This window comes from Pelobates fuscus, chromosome 4 (assembly GCF_036172605.1).
Source record: "Pelobates fuscus isolate aPelFus1 chromosome 4, aPelFus1.pri, whole genome shotgun sequence".
Taxonomy (NCBI): domain Eukaryota; kingdom Metazoa; phylum Chordata; class Amphibia; order Anura; family Pelobatidae; genus Pelobates; species Pelobates fuscus.
Window position 1 is genome coordinate 220,812,800 of NC_086320.1, and position 25,000 is coordinate 220,837,799.

Genomic DNA, 25,000 nt, shown 5'->3' on the forward strand with positions numbered 1-25,000 from the left:
TATTTTTATTTTTATTACATTTTCTTTCCTCCCCAGAAAAAATTAAGCTGCTTCTTGAACAACTATGGGATTGTATTGATTCTTCAACAGAAAAAAGCCATATTGAGCTACAGACTTTAGGTGAGAAGTTTACTTACAACAATAAGTTCTTCTATTTTCTTTTGCAGGATATTAAACAAAATTAATAATAATTTGATCCTAGCCCTTTAATTTAAAATGTAAACATTTGAAGACTAAAACATAGGGTTTTGCACAAGTGTATTTTATTCTTATTGCTCACTGTATACAGTAAGCTGGTCAATGTAATATGAAATATTACAACATTTATGGAAGAAAGATATTGTTTGTTTTTTTCACCTTTTAAATTTATTACATTAATTACAAACATCACAATCCAGTTCAGTCCCTTTACTGCGAGGACATGCATTGCAAATAAGAAGTTAAAATATAAATTCTGATTCATTTCTTCTGTTCTCTGTGTGCTTTCTTTGTGCTGATTGCCAGATCCAAAGAACACATCATAACAATAATTGACCGGGAAGATGGATGTGCCCAATTTTAGAATACAGGGATGCCATTTCTTCCTTAAATTTTAGTTTTCACACTACACAAATACATATTTAAGAGGATAAGTAAACTTAATTTAAAAAATCCTGGGAAGTGACCGTCCTATAAAATTAACTTTTTTAAAATTTATAAAACCTTTAGAGCTGAACAACAAACCCATAACTTGTATTCCACAGGGTTTGCACTTGCAAACAAGAGAAAATATATTCTGCACCACAAAGTTTTGCAGCAATCCATTATCAGCCTTTTGAGGTCAGTTTGATAAGTGTCTTGTTGATTCATCTATTGATTTTGTATGTGGCCCCAGGTTGGATTTTTTTTTTTTTTTTGCTTTGTTTTTTTTGTTTTGTTTTTGGAATAGCATTCACTGGGATTCTATGTATCTCTTTGTCAGGAGGAAGTTATCGCTGACCTTGAAATGTTGATAATTACTGTCAAGGGCAGTAGTAACATGGTTGTTGTTTTTTGTTGTCTATATTTAAAGGACTTGGTGGCACCTGATTATCACTTAAATAGATAAGATTCTAACCTACTACATTGATTAGTTTACACTTGCAGCAAAATTGCATAGCCTCCACCATAATTCCATACTCTTCTTTTGTGGTATCCCTCTGCACAATCAGTGCTTTTCCTATATAATTGAAGAAATCGATTGTGGCTGTACTGTGCATGGAAAAGCGGGTCACATTCATTTTCATAGTGAAACACATGACAGACTACATAACAAGCAATACATTTATGTTGGCCTTTAAGACAAAATTAGATGTCTGAGTGTAGTGGAGTAATCTATATTTACATATTTGAAAACCTAAAAAAGGTGTTTATGGTTTTAATGTTTGCATATTGCATGTAAACAAAAAGTATATAACATGTTAAAGGGAAACAGTCACTTCGCATTACACCATTGAATAAAACATTGAAAATCACACATTTGTCTTAACATTATGGTTTTTCTTGAATAATTTATACATTTTGTGTTAATATCTTACTGATAACTAGCATATTACCAGTGACTGCAAATTATTACTATTGGATGATTTTCTTTTTTTTCCACATAGCAAGAGGATACAGTGCTCATCATTTAGAATGCTTTACAACCTAGGTGGTTAATGTGAATGTTACCTTTGAAGTTACTAATTACTTGACAATAAGAACATTTGCAGTCATTCATTTTATACACATGATCCAATGTATTCAGTGTTAAAATAATGATCTGTTTAGAATTTGTCATGCAGGGATCCAATGCATGCTTTATAATCTCTGATTGCTAATCTACCATTTGTTTGCTCTAAATTTGTGTTTTAGATGCTCATCAACACAGAGCCAGAGAGCACAAAGTCAGAGAGAGTAAGTATCCAAATATAAGAAATGCAAGACGAGAAGTATGTTACTATGCATGGAGATGGAGAAGAAAATAGTCTGTTCCTAGCTGTGCCGACATCTAGACTATTAGACTTCCCAAACGGGGAGCTGATAGAGAGCGTTTGTACCATAATCTGATGTAAGGTGATACAAAGTAACCAATAGAGGGGAGATGGTAAACAATTATGAATACACAGTATCCAAACGCTAAGGTGGAGCGAATAATTTCCTTGCTAATATACAAGGTGACTAGGCTCACTTAAAGTACCTAAATATGATATAGGGTTCATAGTATCAAATCGTCACAATCAAAGTATCAGAACGCTCATGTAGAGCGGGTGGCTTCCCTTCTATAGTACAGAGTGATTTAGCGCACCTAAGGTGCCTAAGTAAGCCGTGGAACTCTGTGTATCGGATAATAGCGGAAAAAATGTCAGGCTACAGATTCATAGAGAGATGTTGGTAGAAAAAAATCAAGAGTACAGTATATCGGTATAAAAGGAAGGAAAGGTGCCTTCAAGGGCACCTGGTACAGGAAAGATACAGACAAATGTCTGAAAGAGGTCTATCCTTATACTGGAAAAATAATTATGAACCAACCCAGTTATGGAAAAATAAATATTTGTTGTAGTAATAGACCCTGATCAGTGCATGATAAACAATGGTAAGAATATCATAAATAGTGCCCCTAGACGGCAGGGTGCCGTCAAAATCTCAGAATTAAGAACATACACTAATTGTAGTGTATGGTCGTCGGCATGATAACCTAAATCAGAGAACCAGTGAGGCAAGTACAAAGCCGCAACGATAGTCTGAGTAGATAGTTGTAGACAGTACTGCCGATAACGGTTAACTGCCGTCTAAAGTATAGGCTAAGTGATCAACCTAGCGAATACTGTATAAGGGTCCAGGAGCACAAACAACAACAAGAAGAGGAGGTGTCGCGCCCCCAGGAGCACAAACAAGAAGAGTAGGTGTCGCGCCCCGACGCGTATTTCGCCTATTACTGCGGCTCATCCGGGGGAACTGATTCGTCGGGTTCACTGAGTTTAAAAACCCCCGCCTTGCAATCTCATTGGTTACAGAGGGGATCAAACGGCAAGGGCGGGTACGGTGGCTCATAGGGTTCAAAAATACATGCAAAGTCTTTTGAACGATACTGGGCAGGTGTCAGATGCGATCAAATTTGATAAGTCTAAAAAACAAAAATCAAAAGCAGAGAATTAACCTTCACCAATCCCAAAAACAATGAGGGAGAGGAACTAGAATGAAATGTTCAATATATGATGTTTAAAGCATGATACATAAATCGGTCTCTATGATAGTTTTTTCTGTATATCAATATATTTTGTGTTCTCGGTTTTTTGACTGCCTAACTGACATTCTTTTTTTGTCAGTAAGTCACTGCCGGGATAGTTTATTCTGATGTCCCAGTATTTACTATTATAGGACTTTTTATCGCCCATTATTAGGAACAGACTCTATTTTCTTCTCCATCTCCCCTCCCCCCCCCCCCCCCCCCCCCCTGTTTTTGTAGTATATTATATTTTTGGGTTACCCCCCTTTTTCTGTTCCTAGATATTAGTACATTTTTGGCCACTCTTGCATATGCATTACATTATATTGAATTGTCAAAGTGTTGATTAAAACATCTAGCAAGTTCTAGTACAGTTATTCATTTTTTTGTTTAGTTGGTACAGGGTTGGGGTTATGGTTCTTACAGCACCCCTCGGGTTATCAATCTGTTCACTAGGATTCCGTCAATCTTAGAGCTGTGTGGGTCTTGCATAACATTCTGCCCAAGATTAATGGGTGTTAAACCAACAAGGTAGTAGCTACGGTCCTTAATTCGGTTATGTTTGAAGAGAAACTGGGGTGACTGTATTTCTTTATTCCCAGCTACTTCAAAGCTTATTATTGATGGAGTTATTTTGGATATGCTGGAAGAGGTGATGGACAAAGAGAAATGTACCACCTCACCAATCCCTCATCCCTGCATAGCAGTAACGGTCGGGAGACTTAATGTTCGTAGCTGGTGTTTGGGGGAGTAATTTTCACCAGTATCTGGTAGATTAGGATATGTTTGGTTCTGGTGCTTTCCTGAGGTTTGTGGCCCACATTGCGGTGTCAGTCACACCATGCAATTGCTGTATTTGCACAGGAAAACAGCAGGGACACCCTTCCTGACCAGTTCACCTATGCTTTAGTTCCCTCCTTCATGTGCTTCCCCTATTTTCTCCCGCCTGGTTGCATACTAATAAAGTATTTGTTTATTATTTCATTTAGGTTGAGGCAGTTATGTTGGCACTCCCATTACATGCATAATCACCTTTTATTTGACCTTCTTAGCAAATAGCTGGTTTACTTGCATTAGCAGTTGTGTTTATCACATATGAGTGAAACTGCTGAATGAGCAAACAACCATACCATGGCTGCTAGTAGTTTGACAACCCCTTCACAGTTTTTGCAGAATGCATTCATTGCTTCACAAAGTGTGCTGTAGTGGTTGGTACATGGAGGGCACTTCCTCCAATGAAAGCCAGAAACTACTGGTAGGAGCTTACATTAGCTCTACTGAGGGGATCTTTCTTATTAACTACACTTGAAGTAGGACCGCAATAATTTATGTTGAAGTGGGTAAGGGTGTGCGGCCTGCAACCAACCTCAGAGGAATACAACTGTATTAAGCATGGTGTGCACTTTTTTTTTTTTTTTGGAAGGTGTGATCTACAGTTAACTTTTTTTTTTTCTTCAAGTTTCGAAAAAAGGTTTTGCCATTGTCTGTTAGTTGATGTGGAGCCAATCCGTAGTGTAAATGTAGTAATTTTTGTCAGGAAGCATGAAAAAGGGGAGGAGGGTCAGGTTGACTCCAGAACTGCAATGTGGTCTTGAGGCCCACTGCCGCCTCTGTTTTTCTAAATCTTTTTATTGGGGTAGTGGTGGACAGGAACCTGTATTATGAATTACGGTATGAGGGGAGACTCTGCACAGTGTGTGTGTGTGTGTGTGGTCAAATAGCGTTGGATTTTCAAATAAATCATATACTGACTTGTGTGTGAATGTGCTATAAGTTGACGTGGCACGGTAGTGAGGATGTGATCAAGGAAGCTGTACCAATCCGTGTCGGATAGATCCTCAGAATTTGGAAGATATAAGAGAAGAGTTGTAGATACGTGCCAGGGATGTGGAAGGCCAAAAGGCAATCTCTCAGCTCTGAGTATATCAACCTAGTTGACTTATTTATGAATTTGGTATAATGTGTTATATCCGTTTAATCCCCCCCCCCCTCTCCGGCCTCCGGTACATTAAACTTTTAAGGAAGGGAAGATGCAGTGATTTGGATGTTGATGTTCACCTAGTTTCAGCCTTGCCAGCGTCCATGCTTTTATTGTGGTTATGTGTTGGGGCCAGTTCAGTTAAGCCAGTAATTCTATGGGTTGAGCCAGTGCTGCCTCCAGTTCAGTTGTAGTGAATTTTGAGCAGTTTACTTTCCAATTCAGGACATATTTTTGCTTCTGCATTAGGTAGGTTCAAACCTCCTGAGTATTTGGTGTCATTTAGTTAGACTGATTATAGCTGGATGGTTAAATATAAATTAGATCCAGGCACTCAGGATTGCTGCAGGAAGGCAGGTTTATTGGAACAAAAAGTACAATGTTTCTGTCTACGCAGAGGCCTTTATCAAGCTACACTTATGGGGCAGGAATGACCTCATATTCCAGCTCCTGGCATCTCTATGCAGCTTGAGGGAATAGAGGGGAGCTGCAGGAAGATTACCACAGCCTCACACATTGCCCCCATGCAGCCCAAGTCGGCCGCCCCCATGCAGGCCAGGGCAACCAGTTGGCTCCATTGTTCCCTCAGCTGGGCTCTGTGGCGACCTGGCGCCTCCCATTACAGATTTAGGAGATACAAATATTACTGGAACAGCCTGTCCCAAAGTTTTTTAAATCCTGAGGCCCCATCTTGGCACTGTTCTAACACCCCACTATTCAATCAAATTTATCTAGATGGCCTATCAGTTGACTCCCTTAACCACGCTCGAACCATTCATGCACCCAAACCGGAAAGGAATTTTATATTAGCGGTCTTGACCTTTGACGATGATTTACTGATAATTTCAGCTAACCTGAATTACCATTTTTCCTTCTTTACTTAGCTTAACATAAAACTGTGTGTGTGTGTGTAACTGCCCACCTCTGATCACATTAGAGAGGTGTTTTTACTCCCCTTTTTTTCCACGTCGACTGGTTTCGCCACGGCTTGTCCTGCATTCATGGCTGAGATCATCAATCTTTATAAACTCTCAGCTAAACTAATTATTTCCCTTAGGAGGATAGTGCGCATGTTCTTTGAGTAACATTCAGCATCTCCATGCAAAACTGGGAGATGCTTAATAAAAGATACTGCGCACCTTCAATCTGGGACAGGGTTTAATTTAATTAAAATACATAGGAGTTAATATTCCTAGAAATTATTTAACATTATATTAAACATATCAGTTTTAATGCAATTTATATGCCCAGAGTTGAGTAGATGGCAGTCCCTTCCCCTTTCCATCCATCCTGGGTAGAATAAATATATATATATATATATATATATATATATATATATATATATATATATATATAATTTATTTATTTTTTTCACAAAACTACTATACTTTTTCCAAGTTCTCTCACTCTTACTATTTAAGAAAGACTAGAATGCCTTGAACAAACAAGTATGCCTATTCATATGGAACACCCATCCAGCTATAATCAGTCTAACTAAATTACTCTCGTAAACGTAAACAAAATAAACTTTGCTAGTTTCAATAAAACTGGCTCTCAACGTTTTTAGCTGGTTTCTAGATTCCAAACAAATTGGGCAAGCCCTGGATTATTCAAGAGTGAACAGAATTCCTTATCTATGTGGGGTTGCAGCTTTATAGGAAGGCTAGAACTCTCGGACAGTCATCTGGTGTCGAGGTGTATAGGGCTTTAAAGTTGGTGTAAAACAAACTATTGATCTTAGAATAGATATATGCAAAATGAGGATACAGCTGTAGATCTACAAAGAATAAAATAAAACAATAGTGCAACACTGTATGATAAAATATGAGTGAGCTAAGTAGAATAGAACTATCATACAGTGTTGCACTATTGTTTTATTTTATACTTTATAGATCTACAGCTCTATCCTCATTTGCATATATCTATTCTATATTGGAGGGATTATTGCTAAGATAAGTGTTGTATATTCATCTTTTTGTTTTAAGGGCAAAAAGTGATTGTTCTTTTGTATTATATACAATCTATTAATCTTAGTATGATATATTATTTTGATTATTTATGGTGATACAGTGGAGGCAATAGGTTTAAATCTAGATGCTGGATTAACTATACTGGCCAAAAGCCTTCTGGACCTTCCACCCCAACTAAAGAAATGCTGCCTTTGGTGACCTTGTCTGCGATTTAACCCCTTCCCGACCTCGAACTTACCAGGTACGTCTGATAGTAAATCCACACTTACCTGAAAGCTTGCGATTCCCCACCAGCGTTTGCGATCCTGAGGTCTGTATGGGAGCTGAGGCAGACCCCCTCTACCCAATCAGGGCCTCTTGTGCCATGTGATCGCGGGGTCCTCGCGATTACATGGCCGGAATAGCCGGCTTGTGCAGTGCCTGCAGGGGGCTTGTCTGAGCTCTCAGGCAGTCCCCCTTATGCCTGCAAAAAACTATTAAAAAGTAAATAAAAGTACTTTGTGTGTGGTGGTGGTGGTGGTGTGTGTGTGGTGGTGGTGGTGGTGTGTGTATATATATATATATATATTATTTTTATATATATATATATATATATATATATACACACACACACACACACACACACACTGTATTTTTCGCTCCATATGATGCAATTCTTTCCTCTTTAAAAGTAAGGGAAAATGTCTGTGCGTCTTATGGTGCGAATGTGTGGTCCCTGGAGCCAGAGCGCAGGGGCGAAAAGCAGGTCCTGGAGATCGTGCGGCATAGACGAGGGAAGGCTGCAGAGAGGAGGCTGTTGGGGGTTCCTGTGTCGGGTCTGTCCGGCAGCGCGCTGCTTCCACCACTCGTTAACTAGTACTGTATCACCATCGTGGTGCTACAAATTTATGAGGCGATGTGGCCTTGCTATGCGCACCAAAACTAGAATTGCGCAAAAAATGCAAAAAGAATATGAATCGAAGATTGTCTTTTCATAAATTTGTAATTGATGCTTTGATGCGCTATGTAATAGGACAGTTGAACTTATGCCACAGCTATCACTGTGTGTGTTGTCTTGCTGTGCAGATGGCACCAAATTGCCACCCATGTTAATTTTCAAAAGGAGAACATTTCCAATAGAAGAGTTCCAAGAGGAGGAGTTGTACATGTTCATGAAAAAGGATGGATGGACGAAAATGGAATGAGAGTATGGGTTGAAAAAGTGTGATCCAAACGTCTTGGAGGGCTTCTGAAAAAAACCTGCCTTATTAGTACTTGACCAGTTTAGAGCACGTATTGGTGAAACTACAAAAAAGTGCTTTAAAGAAGTGAAGACTAATCTAGCTGTAATTCCTGGAGGTCTTACCAGCCAATTGCAACCTCTCGACGTTTCCATCAGCAAACCATTTAAGGTCTTTATGCGAGAAGAGCGCATCAAGTGGATGGCTGCTGGTAATCCTGATCTGATACCTATTGGGCGAATGAAGAGGCCCACTATCACTCAAGTTAGTGAATGGGTGAAAACATCATGGCACTCAGTGAAGAAGGAAATCATTGTACAGTCATTCAAAAAAATGTGGCATTAGCAATGCTTTGGATGGAAACAGATGTTATCTTAAATGAAGATAGTGAAGAAAGTGATGTCAGTGATTGTGAGCAACTGAGCTTCATAAATTCTGACTCAAGCAATAATGAGTTATTGGGGTTCACACCTATATGTATTCAAACCTTAAAGTCTCTCTTCATTTGTTAATGCCACTGTTGATGGTTCTTAATGCCACTGTTGATGGTTCTTAATGCCACTGTTGATGGTTCTTAATGCCACTGTTGATGGTTCTTAATGCCACTGTTGATGGTTCTTAATGCCACTGTTGACTGCTGTTTTCTTTACATGGTTGAAATATTATTCTGAGATACCGGTAGTTTATTAAATAGTTTAGTACACTAGTACAATAGTTTTGATTCAGAATATTTGTTTCCTTGTTTTCCTCCTCTAAAAAAATCTAGGTGCGTCTTATTATTATTTATATAACTCCATCAGATTCCGTAGCGCTGTACAATGGGTGGACTAACAGACATGTAATTGTAACCAGACAATGGACATACAGGAACAGAGAGGTTTAGGGCCCTGCTCAATGAGCTTACATTCTAGAGGGAGTGGGGCATAGTGACACAAAGGGTAAAAGCTTGGGTACGAAGTAGGTTGTTGGAAAAGTATTTACTGAGGGCTTAATAACCTGCTAACAGTTTAATTGATATGCTTTCTTGAAGTGAGTTTTCAATGATTTTTTTGAAAGAGTGGAAACTGGGTGAAATTCTTACGGAGAAGGGAAGGGAGTTCCACAGAAGAGATGCAGCCCTGGAAACAATTTTGGAGGCGAGCATTAGAGGTGGGAGTACAGACAGAGGATATACGTAGGTCTTTGGCACAGCGTAGGGGCCTCAACAGGACTTACTTGTGTGTTAGGGAGGATAGGTAGGTTGGAGCAGCATTATGTAGGGACTTGTAAGCAAGCACAAGAATTTTAAATTGAGCCCTATATCTAACGGGAAGCCAATGCAGGGACTGACCGAGCGGGGAGGCGTGGGAGGTGCGAGCGGACAGGAAAATGAGCCTCGCTGCCGCATTCATTATAGATTGCAGCGGTGCAATCTGGGAACACGTAAGACCACTGAAAAGGGTATTGCATTAGTCAAGGCGAGAGAACAAGGGCATGGACCAGCACCTTAGCCGCATCCGGGTTAAATAGGGGAGGATGCGCGCTATGTTTTTGAGATGGAAGCGACAGGATTTGGCGATTGATTGGATATGAGGGGTAAAGGATAGGTTGGAGTCAAAAAGAACACCCAGGCAGCGAGCCTGCAGGGTAGAGGTGATGGTAGCACTGACTTGGAGGGAGACAGACACAGGAGTAGTAACACTTGAGGGAGGAAAGACCAGAAGTTCTGTTTTGGACAGGTTGAGTTTAAGGAAGTGAGCAGCCATCCAGTTGGAAATCGAAGAGAGGCAGTCAGAGACACAAGTCAAGATGGGCGGAGAGAGATCAGGAGAGGACAGGTAGATTTGCGTGTCATCCGCATAGAAACGATAACAGAAGTCAAAGGAGCTGATGAGTTTACCAAGGGAGGCGGTATAGATAGAGAACAGTAGGGGACCAAGACAGAACCTTGGGGGATGCCGACAGAGAGTGGTTGGGGGGAAGAGGCAGAGGCAGAGTCAGAGAAAGAAACTCTGAAAGAGTGCTGGGAGAGGTAGGAGGAGCACCAGGAGAGAGCAGTATCCTGTAGACCAAAATTACAGAGAATGCGAAGAAGCTGTTGATCAATAGTGTCAAAGGCAGCAGAAAGATCAAGGAGAATTAGGATCGAGTAATGGCCGTGGGATTTAGTAATTAAATTGTTGGATACTTTGGTCACAGCCGTTTCGACAGAATGACCAGCGCGGAATCCAGACTGAAGGGGGTCAAGCAGAGAGTTGGATTCGAGAAAGTCGCGAGGATCTTGGAGGCAAATAGCAGTAGCGAGATAGGGCGATAGTTGGATGGGGACTTGGGGTCAAGGCTGGGCTTTCAGAATTGGGGTTACAGTTGCATGTTTGAAGTGTGAGGGAAATGTGCCAGAGGAAAGGGAGAGATCTCTGATTGTAGACATCTCAGTGAAGTGAGAGACAAAGTTTGTGGCGGACAAGTTGGTAGAAGGAGGGGGAGTAAAAGGGCAAAGAGCATCAAAAGTGTGAAATAGGTGTTTGGGTTGATGGGACAGTGTACTTATGAGGGTGTCAAAGTAATTTACTTTTGCAGTGGAAAGAGCCAGGCTGTAGGAGCCAGCATACATTTTATAGTGGAGAAAGTCAGATGCAAAGTGAGACTGTCTCCAGCCGTTCTAGAACATTTTTGGAGGTAACGGGTCCGCTTGGTGTGCCAGGGTTGTAATTGGGGGCGCTTGCTACATTTAATTGTAGGAGGTGCCATGATGTTGAGTTGAGAGGAGAGAGTTGAGTTGAAAAATGAGATTGCAGAGTTAGGGTAAGTTAGATTTGAGATGGGTAAAAGGAGTTTGGAGTTTGGTGGAGACATGCTGGAGATCAAGGCAGTTGAGGTTTCTGCGAGATTGGAGAGTTGAGGGTGGTGAGATTTGGGTACGTGGTATGTTGATGGCAAATGTTAGCAGATGGTGATCAGACAAAGGAAATGGAACAGTGGAGAGATTAGAGGTGGTACAGAGATTGGTAAAGATGAGGTCAAGCTGCTGTATGAGCTATGGTCAGGTGCGTCTTATGGAGTGAAAAATACGGGATAGATATATTACACAAGATCCAGTGCTCTCACCTATCCACTAAACAGCAACTTCAATGTTAACAGATTGTATTATTTTTTTATTTTTTTTAAACATCTAATCTAGGCAAAAATAATGGGGATTTAGTTACATTATATGATCATACATTGCATAAGCCTGCCACAATGTCAATGTACCCCATCTTTGAAAGGTCCTACTCGAACAGCCTAATGTCTGCTCTTATGAGATTAACCCACTTACTTGGGGGGAAAAATTCCATCTGGTGCTCTCTGCAGTACAAGGCTAAATAGGTCCCTGGGATGAGGCACCTGTGACAGGGAGGGCTGCAAAACCAAAGAGTTGGCTAGACTCCGACTCAGGCCAGGTCCACTATCCCTAAATGCAAGGGCGACACGGGTAGCCCAACCTCCATCAGGTCATTGACTATCCCCCCGCATTACGGCCGAGCTATGCAAGAGCAGCATCCCTTCCCCAGCTGCGGACCGATATGGACGCAGGGAAGGGCACAAATATCTCTAACGACTCCAACCTCCACACAGTGATCGCCTCACTGGTGTCCTCCATGGGGCAAATCAACAATAGGCTAGAAAGACTGGAAGCTTGTAGTCTTCCCATTGCGGCAACAGGGCCCCCCACGGATGTACTTCCAAACGCCCTAGTTACAACCGGGTAATGGTGTGCCTGTTTTTTCCAGATCACATGTTATAAATCCGGCTCACATGGTACCAGCAAATCTTAAAAAGGACATCCTGGAAGGCAAAGACGCTAATCTCTCCCTTCTGATTGCTTCCCAGGATGTCGTCGAGAATCGCACGTACGCGTGTGGGGGATATCTAGGTAGTTCTTAAATCACGAGACCCTAGACTCGGCAAGAAGCTATCGATACCAGATTTTTTTAATTCTTTATTTTTGTTGTGCACGTTATACATAGCAATGACAAACACCACAACAGCGTGTCTGAGAATGTACTTAAATTGAACAGTGGCATGAGGAATTGCACAGTTTTATATAATTATTACAATCATCAGATTGGCTAAACAGTGAAGTCATTAGAAGAAAGTGAAAAGGTCAACGCTTAACAGTGCTAGGCTAGGTATGCTTTCATAGTTGTCCAAATTTTTATTCTACCAAGCTAGTGTACAATTTGTGTAGGCATTATAAGCAGGCTTATTGAGTCTTGTAGGGGAGTAACATCATGCAGTATAAGCTTCAATGAACCACATTAGCTTATATTTAAATATGCAAATTTTTTGTAATTTTAGATTTTCTTTTACAATGTAGTTACAGGGCTGCCTTGCATATTGGTTTTCTTATTTACAAGAAAATACTGTAAGCAGAGTGTGGGTGGATATTCAGGCTAGTGTTGAGGTATAGACAGGTTATATCTGTACGTTAGCTAGTCTAAATATTCCAGCAAAGGCGGGGGGGAGCAGGGTTGATTTGTGCGGTTGGCAGCTCCAGGGCGCCTCCGGATCTGGGCAGCAGCCGCCTCCCCCGCCCGGCGTACACTAGGCCGCGATGGCGTTTGTGGCTCCATCTGGCTCCAGTCAGATAGCAGAGTGGCCCGCTGTGTGCCCTTTATCGTGGGTGTTCGATACTGCCGGATGTGTCGCTTGTTTTGAGTCGTTTTTGGCTCGTTTTGTGGAGATTGTGCTGGAGCTCATGGAAAACACAACTCTCCGCCATGATGGTTAGTCCCCGCCCCAATCGATACCAGATTTTATCGCTTTTGTTATCTATAGGGATGTTTTGTGTTCGATTCATCCACATAGAAGGCAAGAGCTGGATATCTATATGCACAAGCTGGTTACAGGGGTACGTCCTTTTATGACTACAACCAGTCATTCTCCGCTAGGGCGTCTGCAGCTCTGGCCCAGTACAACGTCAGCACGGGTTGGAGCCAACTGGACACAGCTTTTTTGCAGACACTTATGGTAAAGACTCCAGCTTGTACATTTTGCTCTTCTGACGCACATTCTGCCAATTTCTCACCAGTTTCACCTGACTTCACCCCCAGTACGGCAACCCTGAGCACCTCGAGGGTTGATAAACAGGGAAAAGATACACTAGGGCGCCCAATCGTGTACCTTGGGAAGTCAGATTTTTTATTTTAATGAAGGATCATGTGGTTATAGTGCCTGTCGTCTGTTGCATGTGTGCTCTCACTGTTTCAGGGCATATGTGAAAACCATGTGTCCTAATAAAATGCATTATAAACCTTACTTGACCTCGGTTAATGTTTGTATGCTAGCTAGACTACTGTCCACACGTCCTTCAAAACACCTTGTGGATTTCTTGATAACTGGTTTTACTCGGGGTTCCCACACGGGCCTTATCCACATGCCAACAGGGATATTGGAATGTAACAATCTTCCATCAGCCATGGCCTATACCAAGGCAGTAGAGGTGCTATTAAAGCTAGAGGTTGAGCAAGGGTTCTTACTTAGGGCCTTTCACGGAGCCTCCTTTTTCCAGCTGGAGAACTAATCCCATTGGCCTAGTCTCCGGGAGAAAACTCAGGCAAAGAAAGACTGATCATAGATCTCTCAGCACCACACTTCTCAGGGGTCCCAAGTCTAAACTCGCTGATCCCGTCAGAAGAATTCTTTCTACAGTACACAACAATTGACAATGCCATAAACGCTATCTTGACTGCGGGCATGGGGGCCTGGCTCAGCAAAACCGTCAATGCCTTCAAGTTATTGCCCATTCACCCGTCTTTATGGCACCTGCCACTTTTATATTCATTGAAAGCAATTCTTCCCCCTCGAGCAACTTGGACAAAGCAGTCACGTCGTTCAACACACTGGGGGTACCAGTCTCACCAAAGAAAACAGATGGTCCTGACACCTTTATTAATTTCTTAGGGATACACCTGGATTCTGTGACCATGGAAGCTAGCCTTCCACAGGAGAAAGTCACTAGCATCCGCCACGATATCAACCATAACATGCTTACTGGCTCCTGTAACCGGAAAGAATTGCAGTTGTTGTTAGGCTTCCTGAACTTAGCTATGAGAGTCATCCTTCAGGGTAGAGCTTTCATCTCCAGGCTCCTCCGCTTACTCACCACATTCCCTGATGACCAAAGCCGTACCTCCCCTCAAGCCCCAGCCATGGCGGACCTCCTTATGTGGCACACATTTCTCTTTAACTGGAATGGGAGAAGCATGTTTAAACACTGCAGCTGATTGCTTGTCCCGCTTTCAATTTCAGGCTTTCCGAGAATTCCTGCCCACGGCTTCAAGTCTGGCCACAGCAGCCTCCCCCCCGTGTTCCAGGACCTATTCATGGATTAGACAAATTACTACAATATAGCCAGATCTTAACAAAACTGGCCCTCTTCTAACACATGTAAAGCATATGATAGGGTGTTTTCCTTATAGAATAAGTTTATGGCAGAATATCACCTGCATAGCATATTTAAAATAACATCCCTGGTGGCTTTTGCCACCTCAAGTTAGTTATCACACAACACAATAAAATTATACCGGACAGGCATCCAGCATCATATGTACTCTACTTTCCCCAACAACTCTGGTTTCCTCTCCTCATACCCTATCAGGGCCATACTTAAGGGCATATCAAAGGCTAACGGTCCTACACCACAACAAAGGCTACCCATCAGCAAACAGTTATTCAAAGATATGTTTGATCTAATAGATTCAGCCCCTTTTGAACCCCTCACTAAATCAGTCATAAAAACCGCCATGTACCTGACTTCTTAAGGATTCCTGGAGCCACAGGAATTCACATTTGCCTCTGGGTCTTCTATCTAAACAAACAGCTAGATCATTTATATACTTATTCTACCCGTGACCAAAACAAGCCAAATGGGTCAACCTGTCCACATACTGTATTATCCCATGAACAACAGCTGGTGCCCGGTGAAGGTTTTTGATTCCTACCTCCTCACTATACCAAATCACACCTCTTTTGTCACTTCATGGGGCTATCCTCACTACGTCCAAATTCATGTTATACATACGCTTATTGTTAACAAGGCAAGGAATGAACCCTAGCAATTATTCAGGACACTTTTAAATTAGGGGCCGCCTCTATGGCATTGAGCCAGGACATTCCAGTCCATATCATTAACTCTGCCTAAATGAGCCTATACAACATACATACCTCAACCAGTACAGGAAATTCGAAAAAAATTCTTCTTAATTGTACCTACGTTTTATTATGTTCTTTCTCAATAAATGTATTTTGAACATATTATGTCTTCCTTTTTGCCCACTTTTTTTACTGGCCTACAGCAAACGTCGGTTTCGGTACACTTCAACCGACTTTCTCTATCACAAGTTCTGTTCACCAATCTTACTATCTTAACCAATGTAGCCCCGAACCTTTGAACCTTTAAAAGCACTCCCCCCCCCCCCCCCCCCCCTTTGCTAACCTACCATGATCGGTCTGACGATCTGCTACCCCACCCTCCACTCCCCTTATGCAACATACTCTACTAGTGTAAGCCCACTTATATTACTGGCTTAGAGCATACGTTTGTTTCGGCGCATCTCAACCGACTTTCTTTATCACCAGTTCTGTTCACCAATCTTACTTCCATCATAACCGATGTACCACTGAACACACATATATATATATTAAAAAAAAAATGCTAACTTTGGCCCGCGTTTGTGACTGAGTGGCTACTACAAAAGACTTGACATACCCCATTTTTAATAACTTGGGTTGTCTACATTTGAAAATGGTATGTCATGATGGGGTTAATTCATATTCCTGGGCTACCATATGGTCTCAAAAGGTAACACAGACCCAGCAAACCAAACTGGCAAACTGAATTGAGCAAGCCCTAAATTGACCTTGTAACTTTCCAAAGCACCATAAAAACTGTACATGGGGGGTATTGTTATACTCTGGAGACTTCGCTGAACACAATTGAGTGTTTAAAACAGTAAAGCTGATCATAACTATGAAATCACCAGTTTTGTGTAAAGAAAATGCAAAAACACCAATCAAAATGCTAACTTTGGCCAGCGTATGTGACAAAATACTGGACATACCCCATTTTAAATATCCTGGTTTGTCTACTTTTACAAATGGGTATGCCATGATGGGGTTAATTTTCATTCCTGGGCTGCTATACTGTCTTAAAGGCAACATAGGCCCAGCAAACCAATCTGGCCAATTTCAATGTGCACACATGGAAAAGGGTAAAGCCCTACATTTAACCCCTGTAAGTTTGCAGAAACCCATAAAACCTGTAAATCCTGTTGTACTCGAGAGATGTTGCTGAACACATATTGGGGTGTTCTTTGTCAGTAACACATTACAGGAACTGAGAATCCATGCCTAAAGTACAATGTGAGAAAAAAAACACAAAATAAAATGTACCCAAAAGTTTGGTGGTAGAATTAGTGCATGAAAAGTGTTAAAATACCACCATTTGAAATACCCTACGGTGTCTACTTTTCAAAAATATTTGGAGCTAAATTACATTGGCTTGCTTTCAAAAATGTCCCAAATGGGACATGGGTGCCTTATAACCAGCTGTGAAAATTCCAAGTTGGAAAACTGGAATGCGCACCCTGCAAATAAGGTATTTTAGCCCCCAGAGAACCCAACATACCTATACATGGGGGAGTATAACGGTACTCGGGAGATGTTGCTGAACACATATGGGGGTGTTCTTTGGCAGTAACCCTATGTATTGTGCAATCATCTCCACTTACAATACTTTGTATTGTACATTCTCCACTAATTGTATAGTGTTGCGGAATCTGTTGGCGCTTTATAAATACCAGTAGTAATAATAATTTGTCTGACAGTGGGCAAATGAATATCTAAGCTTTTTGCGATAACTTTGTAATGATTTTTACCTTTATGCAACACAACAATTCTTTATATTCTGCGAGCTCTTTTTTGTGTGGCATGGTTCACATCATGCATGGTTCGGATGCTTTTTGTGAATAGAAAACTCAAAATGTTTGCTTTTTAGAAGTCAAAGTAACTCTAACCCACACCTTTAATCTCAATTAATTTCTTATTCGCTTTTGTTTTATTTTTAACACCTTCAATATGTAGAGCAATAGCATAATGTATTGGTTAAAACAGGTTGGTAGTTACTGTAACTTAGATGAACATCAAACCAGATTTTAGAACAAATGTATACATAAATGCAGTCATTTCTAAAGGGTTCACATACTTTTTGCGCCACGCTGTGTTTGTATGTAACTTATTCGCTAAACACAATTTTCTTTTGTGAATTTAACTCCTGATTTTTAGATCTAACCTGAAATAGCCAAGCTTTGACTACAGCTGTACAACTAGTAAGGGTATTTATTTTTTTTATTTTTTTTAAAATAAGATCCATTTGCGGTTGTATTTTCAAGGAGCATTATGGTGTTAGGTATCTAAACATGTATACCTAATGCTGTAGTGTTCTCGCTATTTTGATTTAGTGTACCCTCTCCTTCCCATATTAAACATAAAAAATGCAGTCGCCCCCTTTTTCTCCTGCAATATCATGCAGGCATTGCTTTGTCTTTTTGTTCAATCCAGTGAAGAACTAGGGATTAATAGTGTGACCACTGCTGTCTTCCAGTCAAATGCTCTCTATAAGAAGCATTTAGAGTAAGTAACCTGTGAGAACTGAGTTTGACTCTATTCTTAAAGCAGAAGTGGTCTTAGTGGCTGTTAGGAAAACAGCCACTACGGGTGTGTTTAGCCCTATAATGGAAATCTTAAACTGGCAATGTTTTACATTGCAGGGCTAAAATGACCCCTGCAATGCACAGAGACCACTTCATTGAGATGTTTGCGTCCCTTTTGAAACATAACTCTGTAGCATAACGTTCACATATTATCAGGATTGTTTCCTTAATTGTAAGTTTTCTGAAATGTACCTTGGAATTGGAAATGTAATACTATAATGGTAGTGCTGGAAACCTAACCGAATTACCAAATTTTTCCAACTTGACAATTTTGGCCTAAAAGTTTTCATTCCCTGAGGTCTTCCAAACAATTCATGATTTAGGGGGAAAAAAAAAACTTGATTGCAATTTGTAGTTGCACAAAGAAAATGCTGCATGAAAAAGTATGATTTTTGATTTTATTTTCTCCTTCCCAGAAAAGAATGGAAAAAGACATCTGAATGTGAAGAATTTGGATGATAGTTCAGTGCCTCCTAGCCACAGCAGTCCTCTGGCGTTAAATCAGATGCACCTGAATCCAATACAATTACCTGTTACCCAAACTTTACACACACCTGAAGTATGTCAAAAGGAGAGTAAACGTTCAGTGGAAGCTGTTGTGGACTGCAATGGTGATAGTGCCTTTTATGAAGATAAAACGACAGACTTTGTTACTAGAGATCTTATTGATGAATATTCAAGTCCTGATCACATTCGTTACACCAGTGAATTACTACAAATGCTTCAGTGGGTCAAACCTCTTCCAGCCCTTTTGTCTCCTATACACTTTTATCCTTCAATCACACAGGTGAGTTAAGGACTCTAAAACAAAAGAGAAAAATTTTTTTTCCTGGCACTAGAGAATCCTGGAGTTTCCCCATCCCACTTACCTGAATCCAGCGCCGATGTTCCTCGGCGCTGGGTTTGGCTCCGCATGCACATTAGACCTCCCCATAGGAAATTCTTATTCAATGCTTTCCTATGGGAAAATCTGACGCTGGAGGTCTGTGAGAACGTCCAGCACCAGATAACGGACCAAAAGTTTGTTTGTATTCTGGAAGCGCCCCAGGGGCTGTCTGTTAAACAGCCACAGAGGGCAGACTTAGAGCTGCAATGTAAACATTGCAGTTCTCTGGAACTGCAATGTTTTACATTGCAGCACTAAGTGCAAAAGAGTAACAGCATCCAGACTACTTCAATTAGCTGAAGTGATCAGGGGGCCTACAGTGTCCCTTTAATTATACTATTTAAATAAATATTTCAAGAAAGTGTATTAGGGGGACATTTCCTCTTCTCTTCTTCTCCAAAATCCCTTTGTAAACTTTTTTGGTAGAGGAGGAGCAAATGTCAAAGATTCCAAGTTCAAAAAAGTAATTTGGGAGTTTTAGTCAAGGTAGATGTTTCAGAGCACGAAAATTAAGTTATTCACTCTCCTTTTCACAGAGAGCAGAAGCATAATCTTGAGCAATGTTTTCCATGGCTATATCAGAATTCCTTAACTACCCTGGACATGAGTCTGAGACATCCTAATTTAGAAACCTTTTCTTACAGGCTGATACTGATCCACATAGGGAAAAAATGCCCTGCATAAGGAAAGAAGCAGTTTCATTTGGAGTGCTTTTCAAAAAACTAAAAGTTGAACAAAACGTTTACATATAGCAGCTATCAGTCATTAAAAGGACCCTTTAAATTAACCTATCTGATAATCAAAATTTGCATACTATATCGTACTGGTAAGCTTAGAGTACTTTTGTATCCACCTACAAATAGAGGAGAAATAAGTGACATTGCAATGAAGCGTTAATTTAATGCAATATATTTTTGTTGCCATATATTTTAACTGCTATAACATTTGGCTAATATATTAGTACATAGAAAAGTTAAACCATCCTTGTTCATTTTTCCTTCTGTTTCTAAAATAGTTTGATAACAGTCCAGTTTTTGTTTTCCCTTTTTCCTCCTAAGGATTTATTTGGAGAGTTGACAGAGTCCAGTGATGGAGACGAACGTGCCTGTGCAGAGTCATTCTTAAATCCCATAGAATGTCTGAAATCAGATGAAATTCCAGCCAGTGTTAAAGATCAGATATGCTCTGTGCCCTTAAATTTGCCTGTTTTTGATAAAAGTGCTGACATTTATTTTGATTCTAAGAGAAGTAAAGAAAAACATGAAGTTGCTGTTATAGAGAGTTTGAAAGACAAAACAGACTCAGACTTTGAGAGTTCCAACCACGTTCCTATCACTGCTGAAGTACAGGAAACATTTAGTTGCCATCAACATTTGCAGTGTCCAGACAATTTTGAAATACCTGCATTGATTAAGGAAACGTGTATGCAATCCTGTGGCCTAGGTCAAGACTACCCGTTAAGGGCATCTGCAGTGAGTGAAGTTGAACATACAGACAGCAGTGAAGTGTCTGTTGAAATGGATTTGACTGTTCAGGAAGATCTCTCAAATACAGTACAGGAAGCAAAGGACACAATTAAAAATCATGTGGATTTCCCATGCACTATGTCCTCCGGTTTACTTGCATCAAATAATTCCAGAACATCATCTGCAAGCAAGTATGATGCTGAAATGCCAAAAAATGTTGGTTGTCTACAGAAGAGCCATTTTGATGAGGTAGAGGGTTTAGTTGATGGAGCAAACTTAATGGATATTCCGGAAGACATAACTTTGGAGGAACATTCCAGTGTAACTAAATTAAAAGACCATTCTAACAATCCCCACATGCAGGAGTCACACAGATCAACTGCCTGTGAAAATACAGGCCTAACTAACACTGGAAAAACTCCATCTGAAATGGAAACTTATGGAAATAAAGAACACGCACATACTGAAGATATAAAACCTTGTGAATCTGTAAAAAAGTGTTCAGAGAGCAAAGATGAACTGGTTTTAAATGGTCATTTTGCTAGTGGTAATGTAACGAACTTGTTCAAAGATTCTCTAGAACAGTTTGACAACTCTGCAGTTCTGCCGGTGTGTCTGTCAGTGAATAATAAAGATCAAGATCCTGTACATTTGAATTCAACAGAAGCAAAAGATAATTTGGAACCGGTGATTTTACCAAAACAGAGTTCTGCCATATTGCCAATTGCTAATCAAGAGCTAAACACTGGCATCTTTAATAAAGGTTACAAACCTGAAGACAAGAGTAAAGTGGCATCAAGAGAGAAGAGTGATGCAGTGAAAGCTGACTTCACAAGCAGCAGCAAGTGCGATAGCTTGAATGTGGAAAGCAATGGAAGCAAGATTACTGAGGAATTAAAAATAAACACAAAAGAATTAGAGGGCTTAACTAAACCTGAAAATGAACAGTGTAAACAATCTGGTTATAATTTGTTACCGAAAATTGAAAGACCTCTTTCTAAAATAACTTTGCAAGAACTAGGCGATCTTAAGAATCATCATCCACAGACCCAGGATGATTTTTCTGATATAAAGCTGCATACAGAACAAAACGGGAAAATGGTTGACATATTGAATTTCATTAATTCATCACTTACTGGAATCCTATCCGAGATGTCCATAAACCCCAACAAAAAATCACAGGGGCTTATTGCTGCTAGTATGAACAATGTAATACAGCAAAAGGAAAGCAATGTAAAATTAAAAGAAAATGACAAACTCAAGACTTCTCTTACATTTTCAAATACACCCAGTATTGCCACAGTGGAAAAGGACATAAAAGTAACAGCAGATGACATTTGTAAGGAAAGGAAGGAGAGTGTTTGCAAACCTACATCTCATGTTCTTGAAACGGTTAATATTTCATTAGGAAATGACTGTAAGGTTAAATTGTGTTCACAAGTTAATGTCTTTCAAAATCAACCAGAATCTTTAAACATGAACGTTGAATGCACAAGGAAGGCAAATACTTTGCGATCTGTTAAAGGTGTTGATTCTAATAACAAGCTAATTTTGAAAGACACTTCTATGAAAGCAGTGCTTTCTGTTGCTAGCGATCATGTTTCAAAGTTAGCGGCCCTTGAATCCATTAGTACACTAAAGGCTGATCCAAAGAATAATGTAATGAATTCTTATGTAAGCAACTCCAATAAAAGTCCTAAAGCGTCTCCTGATGAATTGGATTCTGATATTTCAACAGGAAAAGTTTATCTTCATGTACATACCAGTTGTGAACCAGTTGTGAAAAAGATAAGCACCGTACTATGCCCCTTGGAAGAAAATCAATTGAAAGTAAATCCTGATATTAAATTGAAATATTTAGAAGGCAGCCAAATAAGTCAAACTACCAAAGGTAATTTAAACATCCAAGATACAAATACATGCCTTGCAAGTGATGATGATGAATCAGATGATGATGTTCTTGTGCGTAAAGTCAGCTTCAAAAATATTTGCTCAACCAATCTCTCTAAAACCAGCATTGAAATGAATTCATGTACTGTTGTAGATGATCATACTGATAACAACCATCCGAGTGGATACGAAAATCAGTCAAAGATATTTGAAGCTGATAAATTAGTGGATTACTTGAAAAAAGGAGCTGACTTAGACAAAGGTACACCAAGTAAGAGTATTCTGAGAGAGGCATTCATTCCCCCTGTGTTTTGTAGTTCAAATATACAATCCAATGAAGAGTGTGTGAGTAATCCAAATCAAAACCGAATAAAAGAACCCAAGTTTCCTGCAGCAAGTCCTACTCCTGAGATGCTGAAACCAGATGCTATTGAACTTAAAGTTAGCACATTTGTACAGCTAGGTAATTCAATCCCTGCACCTTTATCTAAAGACTTGATAGATGGTGAAAGCACTGTTTCCAAGAAATCAGAAGCAAAATGTTTTAATGCATCTTCTTGCAAATTACAAACTCCAAGTGCTAATCTTGCTGGACAGTGCACTACAGATGCAGAAAATTGTAGAAAAAATATTCCTGGTAAAAACCTCATATGGAATTTTGATAGGTCAGATTTTGGTTGTGAAACAGTTTACATTCCTTTAAAGCATCATAACACAAATATGGAAAGAAAGTCTATTAGTTCAAGATCTAGCTCACAAGAACAGTGTAGTATAAATACACAATCAGATTCAAAGCATCTTAATATTTTGACACAATCTGTCCCTGAGACTCTAGCAAGTACAACAGAAAACTGTCCCTCACACAGAATTTCAAATGGTAGATCTCATTCACAAAATGCTTCTGTAGGACAAACCATTTTGGCTAATGCAGATACATCCACCAAAACCGATCTTTCACCTGAAATGTTAAATAAGGTGAGGTTTGAAATGGGTCCACCACTTCCACCATTACTGGGCCCTTTGCTACCAACTCCTCCTAGAAGCTTAAAACCATTATCCCCTGGGTTTTCCTCCTCAAGTCGTTCATCCTTGCCATCTCCTCTTGATGACTTTATTTCCCCTTTGCGGGCAACTCCTATTCCTCCACTCGTGTCTCCTTTATCTGATAACCGTAGACGCAAATCACCTATTTTTACTACACCGTCCCCTTCAGAGAAAGAAGACAGTAGGATTTTGTCTTCACCTTTGCAGTTTTGTGCAGCTACCCCAAAACATGCACTTCCTGTCCCAGGCAGGTTGCCACCTTCTGCAGCTGGAGGTTCAATATCCAGTGTTCAAGAGAACTCTGTAAAAATCTTGGATACCATGTATCCAGAGTTGTCTGCCCGGGCAAGAACATTGAACATTCTTAAAGGTAATGTTCAACTCAACAGGTGTTTACCTGGAGATTGCAAAAGTGTGCCTGTGAACCAGATAACTGGGTTCAAAGCAATTACATCCAGTTCAACAGCATTCATTAAAACTGGAAGCAACTCTAAAACGAATGGCAAAGACAAACAACGTGCTAGTGAAAGTCCTCAACTGTCTTGTAATAAAAGAACTACTGCTTGTGTTCCAATGCCAAAAAGTGCCAAACGTTTGCGTCTTGACAGCGAATCTCCTGGCACAGAAAGTATTAAAGACTGTTTCCCAATTCCAGCAAATAAGGTTCCAGTAGGAAAAAAACAAGTAGAGTCTTTCAACATTGGCTATTGTAATTCTAAGTCACAAAAAGAAACCGCAAAGGACCAGCAAGTTGATGATGCTGTGTCGAACGCCCTCAAGAAAATAGAGGAATTGTGCTTTGATCTTTTTCCTGTGATCCGGAGTCATGTGTTTGTGGGGACTATTCCCAACATACCAGTGATGAGAAATGAGGAAAAGGAAGTAATCTATGAATTCAGCAGAACTAGAAAGGTAAGTTTGCCCCATACAACCAATAACTCTCTCAAAGTTCTAGTGACAAAAATGTTATTGACTTTTATTTTGGTCAGTTTGGGTATGTTTAAATGTGAGTTTAAAGTGTCAGTATCATGCAGAACCTACCTTTTTCCTATTGTTTTCTTTTCCATTCTCACAATCTGTTCTTCTTTTCTTCATGTCTGATCTAGTTTTCTTTAAAACATAAGATAAAGTAGAGACTATTCACTCATGTATTTTTCTTATGCCTGACATTAATGAACCAATGAGGAGTTTAAGTCTGCTCCATTTCCTGTATGAAGAAGGGTGAGTACTTTCTTTGACACAGGAAATTAAGCTGTCTTAAGCTCCTCCTTTGGTCAAAGAAAGTCAAATGTAGGAAAAATACATGAAACAAAATAGTCCCTACCTTGTTTAATGTTTTAAAGAAAACAGAGAAAGAGAAGAGGAAACAATAGGAGAAAGGTAAGTTTGGCATGGCAGTGCCACTTTAAGCTGCTATTGAAAGAGTTCACCTTTGCTGGTCACGTTGCAATTAAGAGTCTGAACTGATCCATCCTACAGGTCTCTGGAAAGGTTTTTCTTGAAGTTTGACATATACTGAGGATGCCCCAGGTTCCTGTGGCTTGGCCCCTCACTCACAATATTGCTGAGGCAAAAGTTCCACTTACACA

At 40.1% G+C, this 25,000-nt stretch overlaps 1 protein-coding gene across 1 annotated transcript in view; it reads left to right on the top strand.

Moving 5' to 3' along the window:
* Nucleotides 1-25,000, top strand: part of ICE1 (interactor of little elongation complex ELL subunit 1) — a 97,821-nt gene that overhangs the window by 22,113 nt on the left and 50,708 nt on the right. The window contains exons 12-18 of the mRNA XM_063453085.1: nt 37-120; nt 1,873-1,914; nt 8,426-8,658; nt 13,222-13,465; nt 14,317-14,481; nt 18,542-18,912; nt 20,070-24,323. Coding sequence (XP_063309155.1) covers nt 37-120; nt 1,873-1,914; nt 8,426-8,658; nt 13,222-13,465; nt 14,317-14,481; nt 18,542-18,912; nt 20,070-24,323 — 5,393 coding nt within the window. The remainder of the gene's footprint in view (nt 1-36; nt 121-1,872; nt 1,915-8,425; nt 8,659-13,221; nt 13,466-14,316; nt 14,482-18,541; nt 18,913-20,069; nt 24,324-25,000) is intronic.